Source organism: Molothrus ater, chromosome 29 (genome assembly GCF_012460135.2).
Source record: "Molothrus ater isolate BHLD 08-10-18 breed brown headed cowbird chromosome 29, BPBGC_Mater_1.1, whole genome shotgun sequence".
NCBI lineage: Eukaryota > Metazoa > Chordata > Aves > Passeriformes > Icteridae > Molothrus > Molothrus ater.
Window position 1 is genome coordinate 2071640 of NC_050506.2, and position 18513 is coordinate 2090152.

An 18513-nucleotide genomic window follows, 5' to 3' on the forward strand; every position below is an offset into this window, starting at 1 on the left:
CGAGGGAGGGCACGGAGCGACCGAAGGTTCCTCTGTGCCGGGAGCGAGGGGGGTCCGGGACAGCGGAGGGTCCGGGACAGCGGGGACGGAGAGGCCGAGCTGGCGACAGCGCGGCCGCTTGACTCAAGGGGTGGGACCGGGTGTCGCAGCGCAGGTTGGGCAGGTAATGTCACCCCTGGGACCGTCACGGGGCGGCTGGAGGAGGAGCCAGGGCACGATCCCGAGTGCAGGCAGGCTGGGGCAGCGAGGGCAGCACCGGCAGAACGGGCACCGTGGGCAGCACCGACAGCGCGGGCACCGTGGGCACGGAGGGTGCGAGGGCAGCACCAGCAGCACGGGCACCGTGGGCACGGAGGGTGCGAGGGCAACACCAGCAGCACGGGCACCGTGGGCACGGAGGGTGCGAGGGCAGCACCAGCATCACGGGCAGGCTGGGACAGCACCGACAGTACGGGCGCCGTGGGCACGGAGGGTGCGAGGGCAGCACGGGCAGGCTGGGGCAGCGAGGGCAGCACCGACAGCATGGGCAGTGTGGGCACGGAGGGTGCGGGGGCAGCACCGACAGTACAGGCAGGCTGGGCACGGAGGGCAGCACTGACAGCACGGGCAGGCTGGGGCAGCGAGGGCAGCACCGGCAGAACGGGCACCGTGGGCACAGAAGGTGCCAGGGCTGCACGGGCAGCGCGCACAGGACACCGGGGGCATCACGGGCAGCGCGGCAGGGAGGGTGTTGCCCTGATTTTTTAAGATTTTCCAAGCCTTCTGATTTTTTCATTCTTGTAACGAAGTTTCTCACACGCTTTCTGTAATTTTGCATTCTTTTCTGGAGGAGGAGAAATCTGATGGACTGTTGCATTGTCCAGTGTCATTGGAGAGGTGGCACTGTCACCCTCCAATCCACTGTCACTTCTGGAAATCTGTAAATGTTGGAGTCAGAAAATAAACGTCTCTTTTTTGCCTTGAGAACAGCAGTGTGTGCGTGTCGTGTTATTTCGTGTGCTGTAGGGACAGGGAGAGTGCGAGGGCAGGACGTGGGGGCATCACAGGCATCCCAGGGAGGGTGGCACGGCCGGGAGGGCAGCACGGCGAGGGGACGGGTGCGGATGGCATCGGGGGCAGCGATGGCAGCAAAGGCAGAGCGAGGCACTGTGGGGTGCGATGGCATCGGGGGCAGCTGTGCCAGGAGCAGAACCCCCGCTCAGCCCGGCTCCCAGCGCTCTCAATGTTCCCTCGCCTCTGCTGCCATCGTGTGAAAGCCAGGGAAATAGGGATGGGAAGGAGCCCCCAGCACCCCCAGCTACCCCAGTGTGACCAGCAGGGCTGTGCTGGGGCTCGGCTCGGTTGAAACCCCTCTCCTTTGACAACAGCCCCTTGCAACTTCTTATCTTTCCTCAGCGCAATGGGCACCTCCCAAACACTGCCCAGTGTCCTGGATTGTCGAGCGAATTGTATTCTATTTACCATAAGTATGGCAGTTGTCTTCTGTTAAGTGGGCAGTTTTCCTTATCTCTTCCACAACTGGGGAGACATCTGCTGATAACAGCCTACTGAATATCACTGCATGACCGATAAGAACTATAGCATCCCCGTGTGAGATGCTCCACCCAGAGGAGAGAGCCAAGCATTCTACCCCGATATAATCTGGAGATTCTGGGACACCAACACGGCTTTTCTCTACTGGATTTCCCAGAGGAACAGCTGCTCTCTTCCCCTGGATCGTCAGAAGAAGACTGCACCTTTTCTACAGGACCCCTGCTCCACCAGAACCACCCTTGACACTGCAAGAGGGCTGCAGCCACAATTCCAATTGGACTTTTACAAGATTCCTGCTCCACCAGAACCACCCCTGACACTCCAGGAGGGCTGTAGCCACAATTCCAATGGGACTGCTACCAACACCCTGACCAAGAGGGTGTCAGGTTGTGTTCTGACTCTGTCAGCGTTGTTTAAGTTTACTGCAATGTTTATCTTTTTATTTTCTTCCCTATTAAAGAACTGTTATTCCCTGCTCCCTTTTTTTTTTTTTTTTGCCTGAGAGCCCCTTAATTTAAAATTTATAGCAGTTTGGAAAAAGGCAGGGGGAAGGTTACATTTTCCATTTCAGAAGAAGCTCCTGCCTTCCATTAGCAAACACCTGTCTTTTGAAACCAAGACACCCAGGCACCTCCAGCCCAGTCTGGCTGTGTTACCCCTCAGCTCCCCCAACAACAGACACAATGGACACAAGCATCAAACACTTTTATTCACCCCAGATTCTGGATTCCTGCCACCTTATTTTTCAGACCACACTGGAGCTCTGGGATGCCTGTGGGGCCACTCCTGCCCAACCCACGGTGGTGATGGTGATGTTGTCAGGCCCTCCACCGCCTGCTCACGATGCAGCCACCTGCGTGAGTGGCTCCTCCAGGTACTGCACCAGTGCCTGTGCCTGCAAGCAGAGAATGGCATCAGCCACGCTCAGGTGGGTTTGGCAACACGTGTGCCCACTGCCCGCTTGTTTATTGTCATTTATATTTCAGTTTAGAACCCTAAAAAGGTGTCATAAAAGGTGTCAGGGCAGGCACAGGGGGGACAGAGGAGTCTCTGCAAGGTGCAAAGAGTGGCCCAGGCACGGCAGCTTCCTCCAGCCCTTCCACCCCAATGCTCTTCAACAGCTCCTCCCCACACCAGAGCAGGGATGCAGCCCTGCAGCCTCCCCAGCCCTTACCTTGGCTTTCAGCATCCCAAATCCGACCGTCTCCTTGGCGTACATGCAGAGCAGCAGGTTTGCCACCCGTGTGATGGCCACTCGCCCCTCCTGCCCAGGGAGAAACAGCACCCATTGCACCCCAGCTTGGCCTGGAGCCCCAGCAGGGTCCTGGCACCACGGGCACGTCCCCAGGGAGGGCAGGGCAGGCTCCAGCCCCACATACCATGCAGTCCATCAGGATGAATTTGAGGTTGTCCTCATTGAATGCCTGGTGCCCGTTTTTGTCATAGGCCACCCAGATGTTGCTGGCGATGGCTGCAGTGACCCTGGCATCAGTGTCCCCATAGCCAGAGTAGGCAAGCAAGGAGCCCTCGTTGTTCAGCAGCCTGGCAAGGACACAGCAGGGCAAACTGATGCCTCTAACACCAGAGGAAGAACAAACTTCCTCCCCCTCTCAGCACCAGGGGAAGAACAAACCTCTCCACCAGTCCCAAGCACTGTTCTCAACACAATCCCAATCTGCAGGGTTTTGGCAGGGGGTGGGGGGCTTCAAAGCCAGAAAGCTCTGCAGTGTCCCCAGGCCCGAGCAGGGCAGTGCAGGATCTGTCTGTTGAAGCAGTAGGATCTGCCACAGGCTGGGCATGAGCCTGGGGGACAAACACTGTGCAAAGCCCCAGCTCTGTGCGTGGCCCTTGCACTGTGCACGAGGCATCCCAGCACCAGGCATCAGGAGCCCCACACACTGTGCACAGTGCCAGCACCATCGGTAGCCCAGCTCCATGCAGGGTGCGTGGTGTCAGCCCCATGCCTGCCCCTGGAAGGGCCCGGCCCCTCTCCTTCCCCAGGCAGACACAGGGAGCATCCCTGGGAAGGGGCAGGAGCAGGGGCAGGAGCAAGGGCAAGGAGCATCCCTGGGCAGGGGCAGGGAGCATCCCTGGGAAGGGGCAAAAGCAAGGGCAAGCAGCATCCCCAGGCAGGGGCAAGAGCAGGAGCAGGGGCTGGGGAATGGCAGGAGCATCCTTGAACAGGGGCAGCATTCCCAGGGCAGGAGGGGGGAGCATCCCCCGGTGCAGGGACAGGGGCAGCATGACCGAGGCAGGTTCAGGGACAGGGACGGGGGAATGTCAGGCAGCATCTCCGGGCAGGGGCAGCATCGCCTGGGGCAGGGACAGCGGGCGTATCTTCCGGTACGAGGTCGGTACGAGGGAAACATTCCCGGGCAGGGAAAGCATCTCCCCTCAGTGGCGTCACCCCGCATCACGGAGCGCCCGGTGCCCGCGGTGCCCGCTCGGGGAAAGGCGCCCCCCGCCCGGCTCCCCGCACTCACAGCGTGCTCTGGACGCCGCCGGTGTTGGCCTGGCTGAGCACCTGCGTCAGGGCCTTGGGCCGCAGCATGGCCGCCGCCGGCACCGCGGGGCGGGGGTGCGGCCGCGCCGGGCCGCGCCGTCACGGGGCCGCGCCGGCCCCGGAGCATTCTGGGGGCTGTAGTCCCGCCCGGGCCCCGCCGTTGTCCTCGTGGGCGCCGGGACTCCAGAGGGGCCTCGGCAGCAGAAGGGAGCGCGGGGCAGGTGACCGCGGGGAGCGGGGATGGGGCCGGTGAAAGGGGGGTCGGTGAAAGGGGGGTCGGTAGGGGCACCGGCGGCACCCCCGCCCCAGGCTCCGGCCGCCTCTTTCCGCTCCCGTTCCGCCTCCACGCCCCGCGCTGCCGCTGTTCCTCCGCGCCGCAGGGAGGCGCTGTCCCGGGCCGAGGCGGTGCCGTGGCGCCGCTCCCGGCTCTCTGTGGTGGCGGTGGCCCGGGCTGGCGGCGGGCGGCGAAGATGGCGGAGCCGAGTGGCGGCGGCGGCGGCGGTGGCCCCGGCCCCGGGTCTGGCGGGGAGGGCCAGGCGGGGCCCGGCGGGGCGCTCATCCGCGTAACCGTGAAGACCCCCAAGGACAAGGAGGAGATCGTCATCGCGGATGGCGCCTCCGTGCGCGAGGTGGGGGCGGCGGCAGGCCGGGGAGGCGGAGAGGCCTGGGGGGCGCTGCCGCGGGTGCTTAGGGGCGGGGGCGGCTTCTCCGCGGGGGCTGAGGGATCCAGGGGTGCCGTAAAGGGTTTTTGGGAAGGGACCTGAGTTTTGGGGCCGGGGAGGAATTTCGGGCGCGCACAAGGAGCGGGGGAAGGGTGCTGTGGGCTGGGGGGCGGTCAGAGGGTTCGGGGGACCTCTTGAAGACCCGGATCAGGGCTGGGGCTGCGTTCGGGGGCTTTTCGGGGCAGCCCCGTCCTTTGGGCCTTGCTGGAGCCCGGGTGGGAGGGAGCGGGGAGATCTGAAGGAGGGCAGGTGCTAGAGGCCTTTGGAGGGGTCTGGAGGTGGTCTGGGGGGGCTCACCTGTGGGAGGGGTCGTAGGTGTGTGTCCAAACCACAATAGTTGAGGGACTCGGAGAGCGGCCTGGGGGGTGGTGGCAGTGGGAAGGACCGGGTGGGGTCTGGGGGCTCGGCCCGTGGGCTGGGCTGCGGGGGAGAGCGTTCCCTGGGCGGAGGGGTGGGAAAGGTGCTGGGCTTGTGGGCAGAGGCGCTTGGGTGCGTGGGGGGCTGCCGGGGGGATATCTGGGGGTCCTGGCGTGCGTCTGGACTTCTCTGGAGGGAAATTCCCCGGGCGAGGGGCGAGGAGCCGGGCAGATGTTTGGGGCCAGCGTTGCGTGAGGTAGAGGAAAGCAAACATCGGGTGGGCTGGAGGGGGGGCCCGTGCACCTGCTAGGGAGCGGGAGAGGGCTGGGATTGCCAAGAGCTGCGCTTAGCAAAGGCTGCGATTGGCAGGGGCGGGCTCAAGGGCTGCTCCTGGCGTTGAGGAAGTGGCGATGCCCACTGGGACAAGGTGTCATGGGCTCTGCCTTGGGCTGGCTGGCGCTTTGGTCGGGCGTAGGGCACGAGGTCGGCGTGTGAAGGGCCTGGCAGGGATCTCTGGGCAGCAGTTCATGCTGGGAGCAGGAGCTGTGCACGTGTGGCCCTCCTGATCCTTTCCCTCGGGGGGAGCCCCTTGGTAAGGGGGTGTGGAGACAGGGCTTTGTGCAGGGAGGGCACGGAGCTGTGTGGGGAGAGACACAGACAGGGTGATCTGGGGCCAGGGCTGTGCTGTGCCCAGCTTTGATTTTAGAGTTCTGCTGGGAAGGCTGAGAGCTCTGTAACCAGCGTGTATTTCACTCTCCATCCTGGCCTTCCCCTCTGAATTCCCTTTACTTTGTGTTTTCATCAAATTCCCTTCCCCTCTATAACCAGCGTGTGTTTCACTCTCCATCCTGGCCTTCCCCTCTGAATTCCCTTTAGTTTGTGTTTTCCAAGTGCAAGGCTTTATTTCCTCCAAATCAATCTGGGGATGCCCTGGCAGGGCCAGCAGTGAGAGCCTTGCTTGCAGGTGTAAATCCCAGCACACAGTAAGGATGAGGTGTCCATGCTCCATGGCATGCTCACAGGGAATTCAGTTGCAGAAATAGGAATTGGAGAAGACCTAGTTTATCTCCATTGGCTGATAAAGGATTATTGCCTTTTCCATAGAGCTCTGTCCTGTATTAAATCAGAGCTTGGCTTTCCTTAGGAAAAAAAAAAAAAAAAAAAACAAAACTCAAATGAGCAGATGAAACCAGTTCAGTCATTCAGCATAGAAGATGTGTTTGGGTTAGGCCTGAAGCACAACTGGTCTGGCTTTGGAAGCCTTCAGGGAATGCCTTCAGCCTCTTCTGAGGGAATGGCTCTGGTTTTTCCTGAGATTTCCTCCATAGTTTGTGATTTCAGAGCTTGTCTTTGCTTTGGTTTGGTTTTCATTAACACCTCAGACATCATCAACAACTGGTGACTGTGTGATACCTTCATGGGCTCTCAGTTCCTTGGGCTCTTCCTAGACTACAAATCAGCCCTGGAGCTTTATGTTCCTGCTACCAATCCTTTGCCTGAAAAATGCTGTTTGTTTTTCAGTTCAAAGAAGAGATTTCTAGACGGTTTAAAGCCAAACAGGATCAGCTGGTTCTGATCTTTGCTGGGAAGATCCTGAAGGATGGAGACACGTTGAATCAACATGGGATCAAAGATGGGCTCACTGTTCACTTGGTCATTAAGACTCCGCAGAAGTAAGAGCTTGGTTTTGGGGGGGGCTGGGGTCAAATGGGGGTGGGAATTACTGATTGTGGTGATTTTTACCTGCCCCAGCTGTGGGGTTTGTCACTAACCTGTCCATGGATGACACAGCTGTGATGGTGTATGGCAGGTCCTTTAACATTACTCGTGTGTGTGTGTGTGTCTTGGAAGAACCCATCAGAAATGGATACTGGTTCTAGCAAACCAGCAAAAGTTCTAGGAAAAGTTGCTGATAAAAGAAATTACTTTCCCAGTGAATTTGTGTTAATACCTGGGTTTTCTGTCACCTCTCTGAGGTGCTCTGTGTGGGCCCTGCAGGCACAGCTGCTCAGGCTGGTGCAGGCAGTGGATGCTGTGCAGCCACGGGGCACTGTGGGCTTCACTCATGTGGCTGCACCTGGGCAGTTCCCTGTGGGGATGTGGCTCAGGAGCACCACAGAGCTCAGACTGAGAACAGGACACAGGGCTGACCTCAGGGTCCTGCAGGTTTGGCTCTTCCCAGCACTTTCCAGAGGGGTGGTGGGCATGGAAGGGTTTTGGGAACAGCTGCTGTGCTTTAGTTGCAGCCACATTTCATTGATCTTGGAAGGCCCTTCACAGCCATGCCTCAGGCTCTGGCCACAGTGAGCCCCAGCTCCCAGGAGCTCCAGGGCTGTGTCTCTGTGCAGTTCTTCTATCCCCTGGGGGAGCTGCATTAATCAAGATGGGCTTTTTCCCTTTGTTTTTGTTTTTTTTTTTTTATTCCACCTGTTCTTTTACAAAGACAAGGAAGTTTGCTGCCAGGTTCTGCAGCCTCTCCTTGGATTCTGCCTCTCCAGGCAGCCTGAGAGCCTGGTGCTGTTTCTGCTGTCTCCACTATAAATGTGGTATTGGTGAACCATTTCAAAGAGGGAATCAGAGCTGTCCTAGGCTGCTCATTTTTCTCCTGCTAATAGTTCTAGAAAAGTCCTTACTGAAGACATTACAGCCTCTTCCTGTGAGAAGAGGCTGAGAGAAACCAAGTGCCCTTTCTCTGGCTTCCTTCTTCCTTTCTTATTCAGCTTCCCATTTGCTTTGTTTTCCCACTCTTTGCCTCTCTCAGTGGCCACTGGTTTTCAGCAGCACTCAGGTTAGTCTGGACAGTGGACAGGGACCTTCAGGGTTGATTTTTCAAGTTTTAGAAGAGTGAAAAAGGAAAGGGAGATTAAAAAAATGAATAATTCTTGGTTTGGGGGAAAAAAACCAACAGGAATTAATTGTTCTTATTGTCAGAGGCATAACAGCATTATTGAGGAGAGTAAAGTGAATTTTGTGGTCTAATTTAATGAAAGCTCTTCAGCACTAGTCCAAGGCTCACTGTTGTGACTGCAGAGGCTTCAGAAAATCTTTAAATGTTCTCTTCCAAATTCCTGTAACACTCTTGAGGATAACTGTGGTAAGAAGGTACTAACCTGGGTTGGTGTATTCAGCAAAGCTGATGTCCAGCACCTGCTGTGTGGTGGCTTACAGCACAGTGTCTGTGTGGGTGGGTTAAAAGCAGCTCCAGACAATTTGTGTTGGAGCAGGAGCCTTGCATCAAGGTGCAGCCAGTGGCAGAGCTGGGAATTTGGAGCCAAGCTGGCCAGAAAGGTTCCATGGCTTTGTGAGACAGGTGCTGGCTGCCTCGTGCCTCAGTTTCCCTCTTTGCACAGTAATGCTGATGCTTCTTTTTGCCCCAGAAGCACTGATAGGAATATTCAGAAGTGAACATTGTTGTTTACCCCATGCACTAGCCCTGCTGTAACCTCCTGTGGTTTCTGTGGGAGCAGCAGAAGGATTTTGCTGTTTGAAGCACACTCATTGCTCAAGGATATGGCTGCAGTAAATAGTTCAGTGGGATTCAAGGAAGAGCTGGAGACAACTCAGGGTAAGACCCATCCAGGCGCTCTGCGTGGGCCAGGACATGTCAGGGGCTGCAGTGCTGCAGGATGGGAGGCAGATTGCAGCAGATGGAAGCATCTGGGAGCACAGCTGTGCATCAGTGCAGGCAGACACGGGGTAGAAGCTGGGCTGGCTGCTGTGCTGGGAGCCTGCTCACCGTGTACCCGCAGAGGACTCCCCTTCCTCTTCCCCAGTACCAGGAGTTTAATACTTTTTATCCTTTACAGGGTCCAAGATTCAACATCTGCTGCTTCTGCCCCTAATGCTGCTTCTGCCCCCACTGCAAGCCCTTCTTCTCCTGCTGCCCCATCTCAGCCCTCCACATCCAGCAGTGCTGGTCCGGACGCAGGGAGCGGCAGCAGACGGAGCAGCGGGTCAGGGAGCGTGGGAGGTCCTGGAGATGGAGGCCCCAACAGTGCTGCATCCATCCTGTGTAAGTGGGCACTGGGAGAAGGAAGAATTTTCTGGGATTAGACCAAGGACTTGGGGTTCTTGACCCCTGTTGTTGTCTGTGCTTGCCATGGGTTTTGCCTGAGTCACTCCCATGGCACAGCTCTGTGTCCCTGCTCAAGGCAGTGCCACTTGGTGAGGTGTGTGTGTGTAGGGATGTCCTTACTCAGAGCTGGCTGCTGTAGGAATACAGGATAGCCCTGGATTTGTGGGGATGCAGTGCTGTGCCTGGCCTCTCTGACAGTTACTGACTCATGCCTCTCTTCCCATGTGTTGTTCCCTCTCCAGCTGGCTTCGGTGGCATCACTGGGCTGGGCAACCTCGGCATGGGCTCTGCCAACTTCATGGAGCTCCAGCAGCAGATGCAGCGGCAGCTGATGTCCAACCCAGAGATGCTTTCCCAGATCATGGAGAATCCCTTGGTGCAGAACATGATGTCTAACCCTGACCTCATGAGGCAGATGATCATGGCCAATCCCCAGATGCAGCAGCTCATGGAGCGAAATCCAGAGATAAGCCACATGCTCAATAACCCAGAGCTCATGAGGCAGGTGAGTCACACCAGGGCTCAGTAAAGAGTGTTGAGGAGAGTCTTTGTGGACCAACATCAGTGTCTGCACTGCAGAGGAGGAGTGGGAATGCCAGGGCAGTGGTTTTTGGAGATCTCTTCCTTCCTGCTGTGAGCTCCCCACAAACAGATGGTGGTCTTGAGTTATGTTAATACTAAATGCTCAACCCACATCCTTGCAACTCTTTTCTTCCTTCCAGAGCTATTGAATTCATGGTGTATTGGGAAAAAAAGAGATGCTGGGATTTTCCTTGCAAGGCTACTGTGGTGTGATTCAGGAATGGGAGTAAAAACAGTGCTAGAGAAGTGAAGCTACTGCAAAAGCTCTTTGTTTCTCTCTAGTTCTCTTGACAGATTATGTAGAGACTCTAGAGCTGTACAGTGAATGTTTCACTACCTGTATCAGTGAGGAGCATTAGTGTAGGCTGGGATCCTAGAGGGCTGTAATTTTTCCCCTGTCCAAGAGGACTGACTGTCTGGAAGACCAAAGGTTCATTGCAAGGGAATCCTAAGGGATCAGTGGGAATCAGGGTGTTAATAGCCATTAACAGGACTCTGCTGTTTACTGGGAAGGCTTGTGAAGAGGGTTGTGCTGAACGGGCCTCATTTCCATCTGCTTCTCAGTCATTCTGCTTTCAGCTGTGTTGACCATACATGAAATTGCAGAGCTGCAGACTAAATTGTGAATAATCTGTACTTGAGCAGTTCCTCAAATGAGACCTGGATATTTTTTGTGCAGGGGAGACTCATCAAAAGTCTGGAGAGGGTGGAAGGATCCATCTTCCCAGTTGTTGTATGTAGTCCATCCAGTCTGAGTGGGAACATATGGGTGTTGGGATGTCCTGGTACTGCTTAGGAACAGAACAGTCTCATGGAGCTGAACTGAGGCTGAGAAGGAAGAGAGCTGAGCAAGGCTGGGGAGGAGCCTGGATCCCTGGTCTCTCTCTGCTTGGATCAATGATCTCTCTGCTCTCTGCCTGTGAATTGGGTTTAATTATCTCCTCTCTCTCCTGGGAGAGGAGCCTGAGCTTTCCACCTTTTCCTCCTTCTCCCAGACGATGGAGTTGGCTCGTAACCCTGCCATGATGCAGGAGATGATGCGGAACCAGGACCGTGCTTTGAGTAACCTCGAGAGCATTCCAGGAGGATACAACGCCCTGCGCCGGATGTACACGGACATCCAGGAGCCCATGTTCAGTGCAGCCAGGGAGCAGGTATGGCTGTGCTCTGTCAGTGGGGTGTAGTGTGGGAAGGGGGTCTTTAGGGGGTGTTTTTCCCTGTCCCCTCTGCTGATGGGGCAGTTTTCCTACAGCGTGGCTCCACTCCAGGCAGGCACTGGCTGGAGAACATGGTGCAGTGTCTCTTGTGACATGGCTTGAGGTGTCAGAGGAAAGACCTGCTCTGGCTCCTGCAGTTCCCCAGCAGGCTGGATGCCAGCCCTGACTGATAGGCAGGCCCTGTCACTGTTAGCCCAGCCCTCTGCTCCCTGGATTAGCTGGAGCCTGATGCCTTCAGTACGGAGCTGGCTCAGATCCAGCTGGCTGGTAGTGCAGGAGGAGGGAGCACAGGCCTGGCTGCAGAGGGCTGTGCAGACACACTCCAGTCCAGCATTACCTACTGCTATGTCTGGGTGCTGGTTTTACAAGGGCATTTTGAAGCCCTGCATTTGGGAGCTGAATCTGAGGCTGTGGCCACTCCTGAGCCCGGTCTTTTTCTGAGTGAGGTGTGTTGTGGATTGCAGATTTCTCAGGAGGCGGATCATGGCACATGTTTAGCAAATTCTGGACTTGGCTGAATATGATCGGCTGTTCCCTGGCTCGCTCAGTGCTGGGGTTGGGGTTGCTCTGCTGGGACTAACTGATTCCATCTGTTCCTTTTTTTTTTTTCTCCCTAGTTTGGCAGCAATCCTTTCTCTTCCTTGACGGGGAATTCTGACAGCTCGAGCTCTCAGCCTTTGCGGACGGAGAACAGAGAGCCATTGCCAAACCCCTGGAGCCCCACACCCCCTGCTTCCCAGAGTCAGGCACCCAGCAGTGAAGGGAGCACGGGCTCAGCAACCACCCAGGGCACCCCAACTGTGTCCAACCCCTTTGGGCTGAATGCTGCCAGCATCGGCGCTGGTACGTAAGGGAGGAGCTGGAGGGTGCAGGTCACCCAGGCTTCCTTGGAGGACTGGTTCCTCTGGCATTTAAGCCCTGTTTGTGGCTGTTATTCAGAGGAATGGGCCTAGCCTACTTGCAGACACCAATGAGTTACTCTGATGCATTTGTTGGATGGTTCCTTTGGGAGCTCTGCTGTCCCTGAAGCTCTCAGGAGCAGGAGGGTGGCCAGCAGAGCACTGCCATGGCTGTCCACAGCCCTGTTTGCTGCTGGCTGGGGGATGGAGTACAGGCAGTGCTGTCACCTGTCACATTGTGTTTTGTCTTCCCTTCCCCTTGCAGGCATGTTCAACAGCCCAGAGATGCAAGGACTCCTGCAGCAGATTTCTGAAAACCCTCAATTGATGCAGAATATGATCTCTGCCCCCTACATGCGGAGCATGATGCAAACTCTTGCCCAGAACCCGGACTTTGCGGCACAGGTAAAAGTGTTGCAGGTGTCTGCTGTTGCCAGGCAGGCCATGAGCTCAGTGTGAGGTGTCAGTCTGCTGCTGGGGTCAGACTGGTTCCTCCTGCAGACACTGGAGCAGAGTGAATACACAGTCTGGTTGTGTTTCTCAATAGCCAGAAGGCAGCCCCAGCTCTGAGCCCAGTGTGTTTTGCAGAGCCCCTAACACAAGAGGTGGCTCTCAGAGGGACATGGGAATGGCCCTTCTCTTTGCCTGTGGCCAAGTGGCCCCTGTCCAGCACTGCTGTCAGGAATTGAGCTGTCCCATTTTGATTCCCCCATAGCAGGGCAGCATGTTGAAAGCCCAGGGAGGGAGTCAGGGGCCCCAGGAGTGACCTGTTCTTCATGGCTTAGTTGCATAGGGTTTAACAGCAAGTGGCAGCAACCCTCTGACCCTACCTACATGTGCTGTCTCTTGCTAGATCATGGTAAATGTCCCCCTCTTTGCTGGGAATCCACAGCTTCAAGAACAGCTCCGCCTTCAGCTCCCTGTCTTCTTGCAGCAGGTAAAGGCCTCTGGCTGGCCCTGTGCTGCCCTCAGCCCCTGGCTCCAGAGCTTCTCCCCCACTGTGGCACAGGCAGGATCTCAGCTGCTGGTTGAGTGCACTAGGAGGAAGCATGTGGGCTTGGGGGGCCGGGCTGAGCAAGGAAGGGGGTTGCACAGGGGAGACAAAGAGGAAGAACATGGTTAGAAAAGGTGGTCTGAATTAACTCATCCGAATTATTGAAAGGTGGACTCCAGATTAGGCTTGTTAAGCTACTTGGAACCCCTGTGTTGAGTTTGCTGTGTTGAGTTTACACAAATGACACAGTTCATTGTGCTAGAGCAGCTGTTCTCAGGTAAATCGGAATCCAAAGGCATGTGTCCCCACTTCTAATCTGATTCACCCAGTTCATTTAGGAAACTGATGTGAGCTCTGTGAGTGTCCCTGCAGGTGAGCCCTGCAGTCTGGAGCCTTGGAGGAGGATCCAGACACGAAGGGCAGCCCTGGCTGCGGGCAGGAGGTGCAGCTTGGCGCCGGCCCAGGTGTGGCAGTGCTGCAGCTCTGGCTGCCTGAGCTCTCACTGGTTGGTACCGTGTGTGTCTCTGCCTTGCTCCCCAGATGCAGAACCCGGACTCGCTGTCCATCCTCACCAACCCCCGCGCCATGCAGGCCCTGCTCCAGATCCAGCAGGGGCTCCAGACGCTGCAGACGGAGGCCCCCGGATTAGTGCCAAGGTACGGAGCGCTCCAGAGCAGAACTGCTGTGCCCAGAAACCAGCAGGCAGAGCTGGCTCTGCATTCATCCAGGAGATCTGCTTAGGGCAGTCTGTCATGGGGACTTGTGCTGGCCCCTCTGAGCAAGCTCATTAGCACTTGCTGCTTGCTTGTCCTTCACTGGGAAGTCCTTGACCCTTTGTTTTTGGAGAAAAGGTTTGGAATGCACTTGGTCCTTCCCCCATTCTTTGTTTGCTGCATTTAGTGTGGACTGAACTCAAGAGTTCTATCTCTGGAGAACAGTATGAGATGGACAGACACAGACACAAGGCTGGGTGGCTGTGCTGGGGCAGGCTGATCTACTGGCAGTCCTCAGCTCTCTGCTTACTGTCACCACGGGTCCTGCTCCATCACAGCAGTTCTCTGCAGGCTTCTGCTCACTCCCAGTTCCAGGCGTGACCAGAACATGGATGCAGCTGGTTCAGTTTGCAGAGCTGCCCTATAGCAGGGCCTTCAGTGAGGGCCAGCCTGGCTGTTCCTGCTGGCTGCCCCGCTCTGGGGAGGTGCCCAATGCCAGTGTCACCCTGAGCATGCCCTGCCTTCCTCTGCAGCCTTGGCTCCTTCGGCATGCCCCGGATGCCCCCGTCCTCCACAGGAGGAAGCACAATCCCGGAGAACCCCGTTCCCTCTGCTTCGACGCCGGCCAGTGCCTCTCCAGCTGGGGGTGGTAACCCTCAACAGCAGCTCATGCAGCAGATGATCCAGCTGCTGGCCGGAGGAAGCTCTCAAGTACGTAACCCCCAGGGGGTGCTGGCATGGGCAGGGAGCTCTCCAGGGGGGTCCTCACCCCACCCCACTCAGGGGATGTGGTCCCCAACAGTCTCTTGTGGCTGTGGTGCTCTAGGCCAGGTTTGGTGTTGGGGTCTGGCTGACCCTTTGGGGTGTTGAACTTTTAAGAGGTTTAAGCTCAGCGTGCTGAGGATCCTTCTGCCTGCACTGCTGCCTCTGTCAGTACAGAACCAGGACTGACTCTGGTGTGGCTGCTGTGCCACATCCCAGGGGGACATGGAGACTGTCCCCACACAACCCTGAAGCTGAGCTTGGGGTTCCTGCACGGGCTGCTGGCAGTGCCCGTGTTGGGATGTGACTGCAGGGTCCATGTGGGTCCATGTGTGCTCTGTGTGTGCTCTGACTCCATGCTCTGTGTGTGCCCTGTGTGTGCTCTGTGACTCCAGGTCTGTGTGCTCTGTGTGTGCTCTCTGACCCCAGGCTCTGTGTGTGCTCTGTGTGTTTTCTGTGACTCCAGGTCTGTGTGCTCTGTATGTGCTCTGTGTGTGCTCCCTGACCCCAGGCTCTGTGTGTGCTCTGTGTGTGCTCTCTAACTCCAGGTCTGTGTGCTCTGTGTGTGCTCTCTAACTCCAGGTCTGTGTGCTCTGTGTGCTCTCTAACTCCAGGTCTATGTGCTCTGTGTGTGCTCTCTGACCCCAGGCTCTGTGTGCTCTGTGTGTGCTCTGTGTGTGCTCTGTGTGTGCTCTGTGTGTGCTCTCTGACCCCAGGCTCTGTGTGTGCTCTGTGTGTGCTCTGTGTGTGCTCTGTGTGTGCTCTCTGACCCCAGGCTCTGTGTGTGCTCTGTGTGTGCTCTGTGTGTGCTCTGTGTGTGCTCTGTGTGTGCTCTGTGACCCCAGGCTCTGTGTGTGCTCTGTGTGTGCTCTGTGTGTGCTCTGTGTGTGCTCTCTGACCCCAGGCTCTGTGTGTGCTCTGTGTGTGCTCTCTGACCCCAGGCTCTGTGTGTGCTCTGTGTGTGCTCTGTGTGTGCTCTGTGTGTGCTCTGTGACCCCAGGCTCTGTGTGTGCTCTGTGTGCTCTGTGTGTGCTCTGTGTGTGCTCTGTGTGTGCTCTCTGACCCCAGGCTCTGTGTCCTTCCCCTCGCAGGCGCAGAGTCCCGAAGTGCGATTCCAACAGCAGCTGGAGCAGCTCAATGCCATGGGCTTCATCAACCGTGAGGCCAATCTGCAGGCGCTCATCGCCACCGGTGGGGACATCAACGCAGCTATCGAGAGACTGCTGGGCTCTCAGCCTTCCTAAACTCTGTCCTGCTGCCCCACAGACGTCAGCACATGCATCCATACACATGCACAGGGGATCTTTCCGGAAAGCCCGCCATCATTTTCATATCTGACAGCTGTCCATGTATTTAAAACAAAAAGATACAGCTTAACCCTGACCTTCCTACTAAGTTAAGATTTCATGTTGAAATGCTCTTTAACTGGCTTGTATGTGGATTCCAGTTCTCATCGTGGCCACAGAGACTTCAGATGTGTATTTTTTCCTAAATATGCCCTGTCTCAGACACTCTTCTCTCTCTCTCTAGATGGTAGAGGCGATACTTCTAGTTACTTACCTGAATGATTGTGTTTTGAGTAGCTTGATTTTAACTGTACATGATTCCTTCCCCTAGCCCTCCTTTCAGGCAAATATTTAAAAAATTGAGCCAAGTTTGGGGATTGGTTATTTCTCTCAGTGTCTTATTGGGAATGGATCAAAAGAAAAAATTGAAATTACCTGAGAATTTCTGATGTCATTTGTCTTAATGTTTCCTGGGATGAACCGAGCCCATGTCCCTCACTCACAGGTGCCTCCAATCTCCTGGTAGAGGGTTAATGGGTGAGAAACCTGCATTTGAAGTGTGGCCTCTTTACACCTTGGGGGTGGTGTAATGGAACCCAGGGGTGTGCAGTGACCAGGTGTGCTGTTCTTGAGCTTGAGTTGAAGGTGCTGTGCAGAGGAAAGTGTTTGGAAGGTGTGTTTCTGCCCAAGTCGTGTGGTTCCTGGTCAGAGGTGTCCAGGGGCATTGACTCCTGTGCTCAGTGGGTTCATTTGTACAAGTGTGAAAACTAAAAAGGAAATGGAAAAATAAGCTAACGGTCTTTTCGCTTCACTGGAAAATGTTGGAAGTTCATGTTCTTCCCAGTTTAGATCCATCCTCCACCCCCCCTTCCATTCTGGTGTGTTTGAATGTTCAGACTGTCCAAGAGCCTCCCTAGGACCAGCAGGGTGGTATTTCCCAGGAGCCTCCATGGCTGTGTAATTTGCATACACCATTTTTATCAAAGGAAAATAAATGCGCACAACCATCTGTCTCCCTGCATCCCTGTCTCATCCTTGCCTGCCTTGGCTCAGCTGGGCCACTTCCCAGTTACTTGGGATTAATCTGTGCTGTCCTGTTCCCCTCCCCGAGCTCAGCTCAGTGCAGGCACGGGGGTATCACCCGCTCCCTCCTGGCCAGGAAACCTCTGACGCTTGAGGAATGCTGCTGTAGCTTCCCAAACACTGGCCCTAAAGTGCCGGCTCGGAAGCTCCCTTTGAAGCAGAATTGGCAATTAGCAGCCGTTGAGAGCTGGGAGTCAGTGTTATTTCAGAGTTTAGAGTTTCTCTCAGTGTGGGAGGATTGGGCAGAGAGGGAACAGGAGGTTTGCTGCATACCTGTAAAACCTGCTGCACCCAGCTGGAACTGGGATCATCCATGGGTGTTGGTGTTGCTGAGAGTGTAGGTGGTGCTGGTGGTGGAGACAACACGGGGCTGGAAACACTCCTGCCTCTGTGTGTGCATCCTAATGAGACTGCAGTCCCTTGGAGGAGGATTTAGAAAGCAACTTTAGCCTCTTCTGGAGGCTGTGCACAAATGTGTGCAGTGCTTTGTGCAGCCTCTCCTCAGACGTGGGAAGTTTGCACAGAGCTGTGTAAGGATGGGACTGGAGATCCTGATTGGCACTGGCAGGGTCAGAGCTCTTCCCAAATGTTCCTGACTGGCCTCTTTTCAGCTCAAAACAGGCTCCTGAGAGTGCCTGTGTGAGCCTTGAGAGCTCTTCAGGGTCCCTTGATGGCACTAAAATCTGCACGGGCCAGCTCTTGTAAGGAACATGCTTGTGGGAGGAGAGGATGGATGGATGGATGGATGGATGGATGGATGGATGGATGGATGGATGGATGGATGGATGGATGGATGGATGGATGGATGGATGGATGGATGGATGGATGGATGGATGGATGGATGGATGGATGGATGGATGGATGGATGGATGGATGGATGGATGGAGCAAGCAGGGAAGGGAGGGTGCACAGGGTCACAGGGAGTGGGGACATAGCCCCGTGGCGAGTTTAAAATCCCTGAGGAGCAAAATGAATGCCAGCAATGTTGTTTCTGGCCAGGCAGAAATTCTCCTTGCACCCCTTCAGTGTGTCAGCAAGGTGTGACGTGGTGGTGTCAGTCACACAGTGCAAGGGCTCTGTGTGTGTGCTGGAACAGGGCCTTGGAGGGATGGAGCAGGTTGGTCACTCCAGAGCTGGCTGGAAATTTGTCCCTGCAAGGTGGAGGGATCCTGCTGCAGATGGCTGTGAAGCACTGAGGGGAGTCCACAGGAGTCTGAGAATCCCAGAAAGGTTTGGGTGGGAAGAGCCCTCATGGCTCATCTCACCCCACCCCTGCCATGGGGACACCTTCCACTATCCCAGGTTGCTCCAAGCCCTGTCCAACCTGGCCTTGGGCACTGCCAGGAATGGGGCAGCCACAGCTTCTCTGTGCCAGGGCCTGCCCACCCTCACAGGGAACAACTTCTTCCCAATATCCAGTGTAAATCTTCCCTCTTTTGCTTTAAAACCATTTCTCCTTGATTCATCATTATCTGTCCATATAAAAAGAGTTTGTCCATAATTTTAACAAGTTCTCTTTAACTCCTGAAAGGCCATGTCCTGGTTTAGGGAATGTCACCCTAGGACAGGCCATGATGAGCCCTCAAAGGCCATCCAGTCCTTGGTTAAGTGGGAAAAACAAATTTCTCCTGTCTCCCCACATTGTAGCATCTGCTCTTGTGCCACTTTGGGATCATTCCTGCCCTGCTGCCAGCCCAGCAGCCAAGGTGCTGAAACAGAGACCCAGGGCAGGCTGCAGCCTCTGGTGCCCACCCAGTGCCACCTCCCCCAGCAGAGCTGCCCGCGCC

The 18513-nt window shown here is 56.0% G+C and overlaps 2 protein-coding genes across 3 annotated transcripts; one reads left to right on the forward strand and one right to left on the reverse strand.

Moving 5' to 3' along the window:
- Positions 1–2221: 2221 nt before the first annotated feature.
- LAMTOR2 (late endosomal/lysosomal adaptor, MAPK and MTOR activator 2) lies at positions 2222–4119 on the reverse strand. Its single transcript, XM_036397651.2, has 4 exons — positions 4017–4119; positions 2913–3075; positions 2708–2797; positions 2222–2428 (listed from the first exon to the last, which is right to left on the reverse strand). Exons 1-4 carry the CDS (start codon positions 4082–4084, stop codon positions 2372–2374), a joined length of 378 nt encoding a protein of 125 aa, XP_036253544.1. The 5' UTR covers positions 4085–4119; the 3' UTR covers positions 2222–2371.
- Positions 4120–4483: 364 nt separating this feature from the next.
- Positions 4484–16656, forward strand: UBQLN4 (ubiquilin 4). 2 transcript variants are annotated; one of them, XM_036398036.2, is made up of 11 exons: positions 4484–4665; positions 6637–6788; positions 8922–9127; positions 9433–9695; positions 10768–10926; positions 11607–11832; positions 12154–12293; positions 12742–12825; positions 13423–13538; positions 14129–14306; positions 15449–16656. In XM_036398036.2, exons 1-11 carry the CDS (start codon positions 4507–4509, stop codon positions 15599–15601), a joined length of 1836 nt encoding a protein of 611 aa, XP_036253929.1. In that variant the 5' UTR covers positions 4484–4506; the 3' UTR covers positions 15602–16656. The 2 variants fall into 2 exon arrangements, with proteins under 2 accessions (XP_036253929.1, XP_036253930.1); XM_036398037.2 differs by lacking the exon at positions 12742–12825.
- The last annotated feature ends 1857 nt before the right edge of the window (positions 16657–18513 follow it).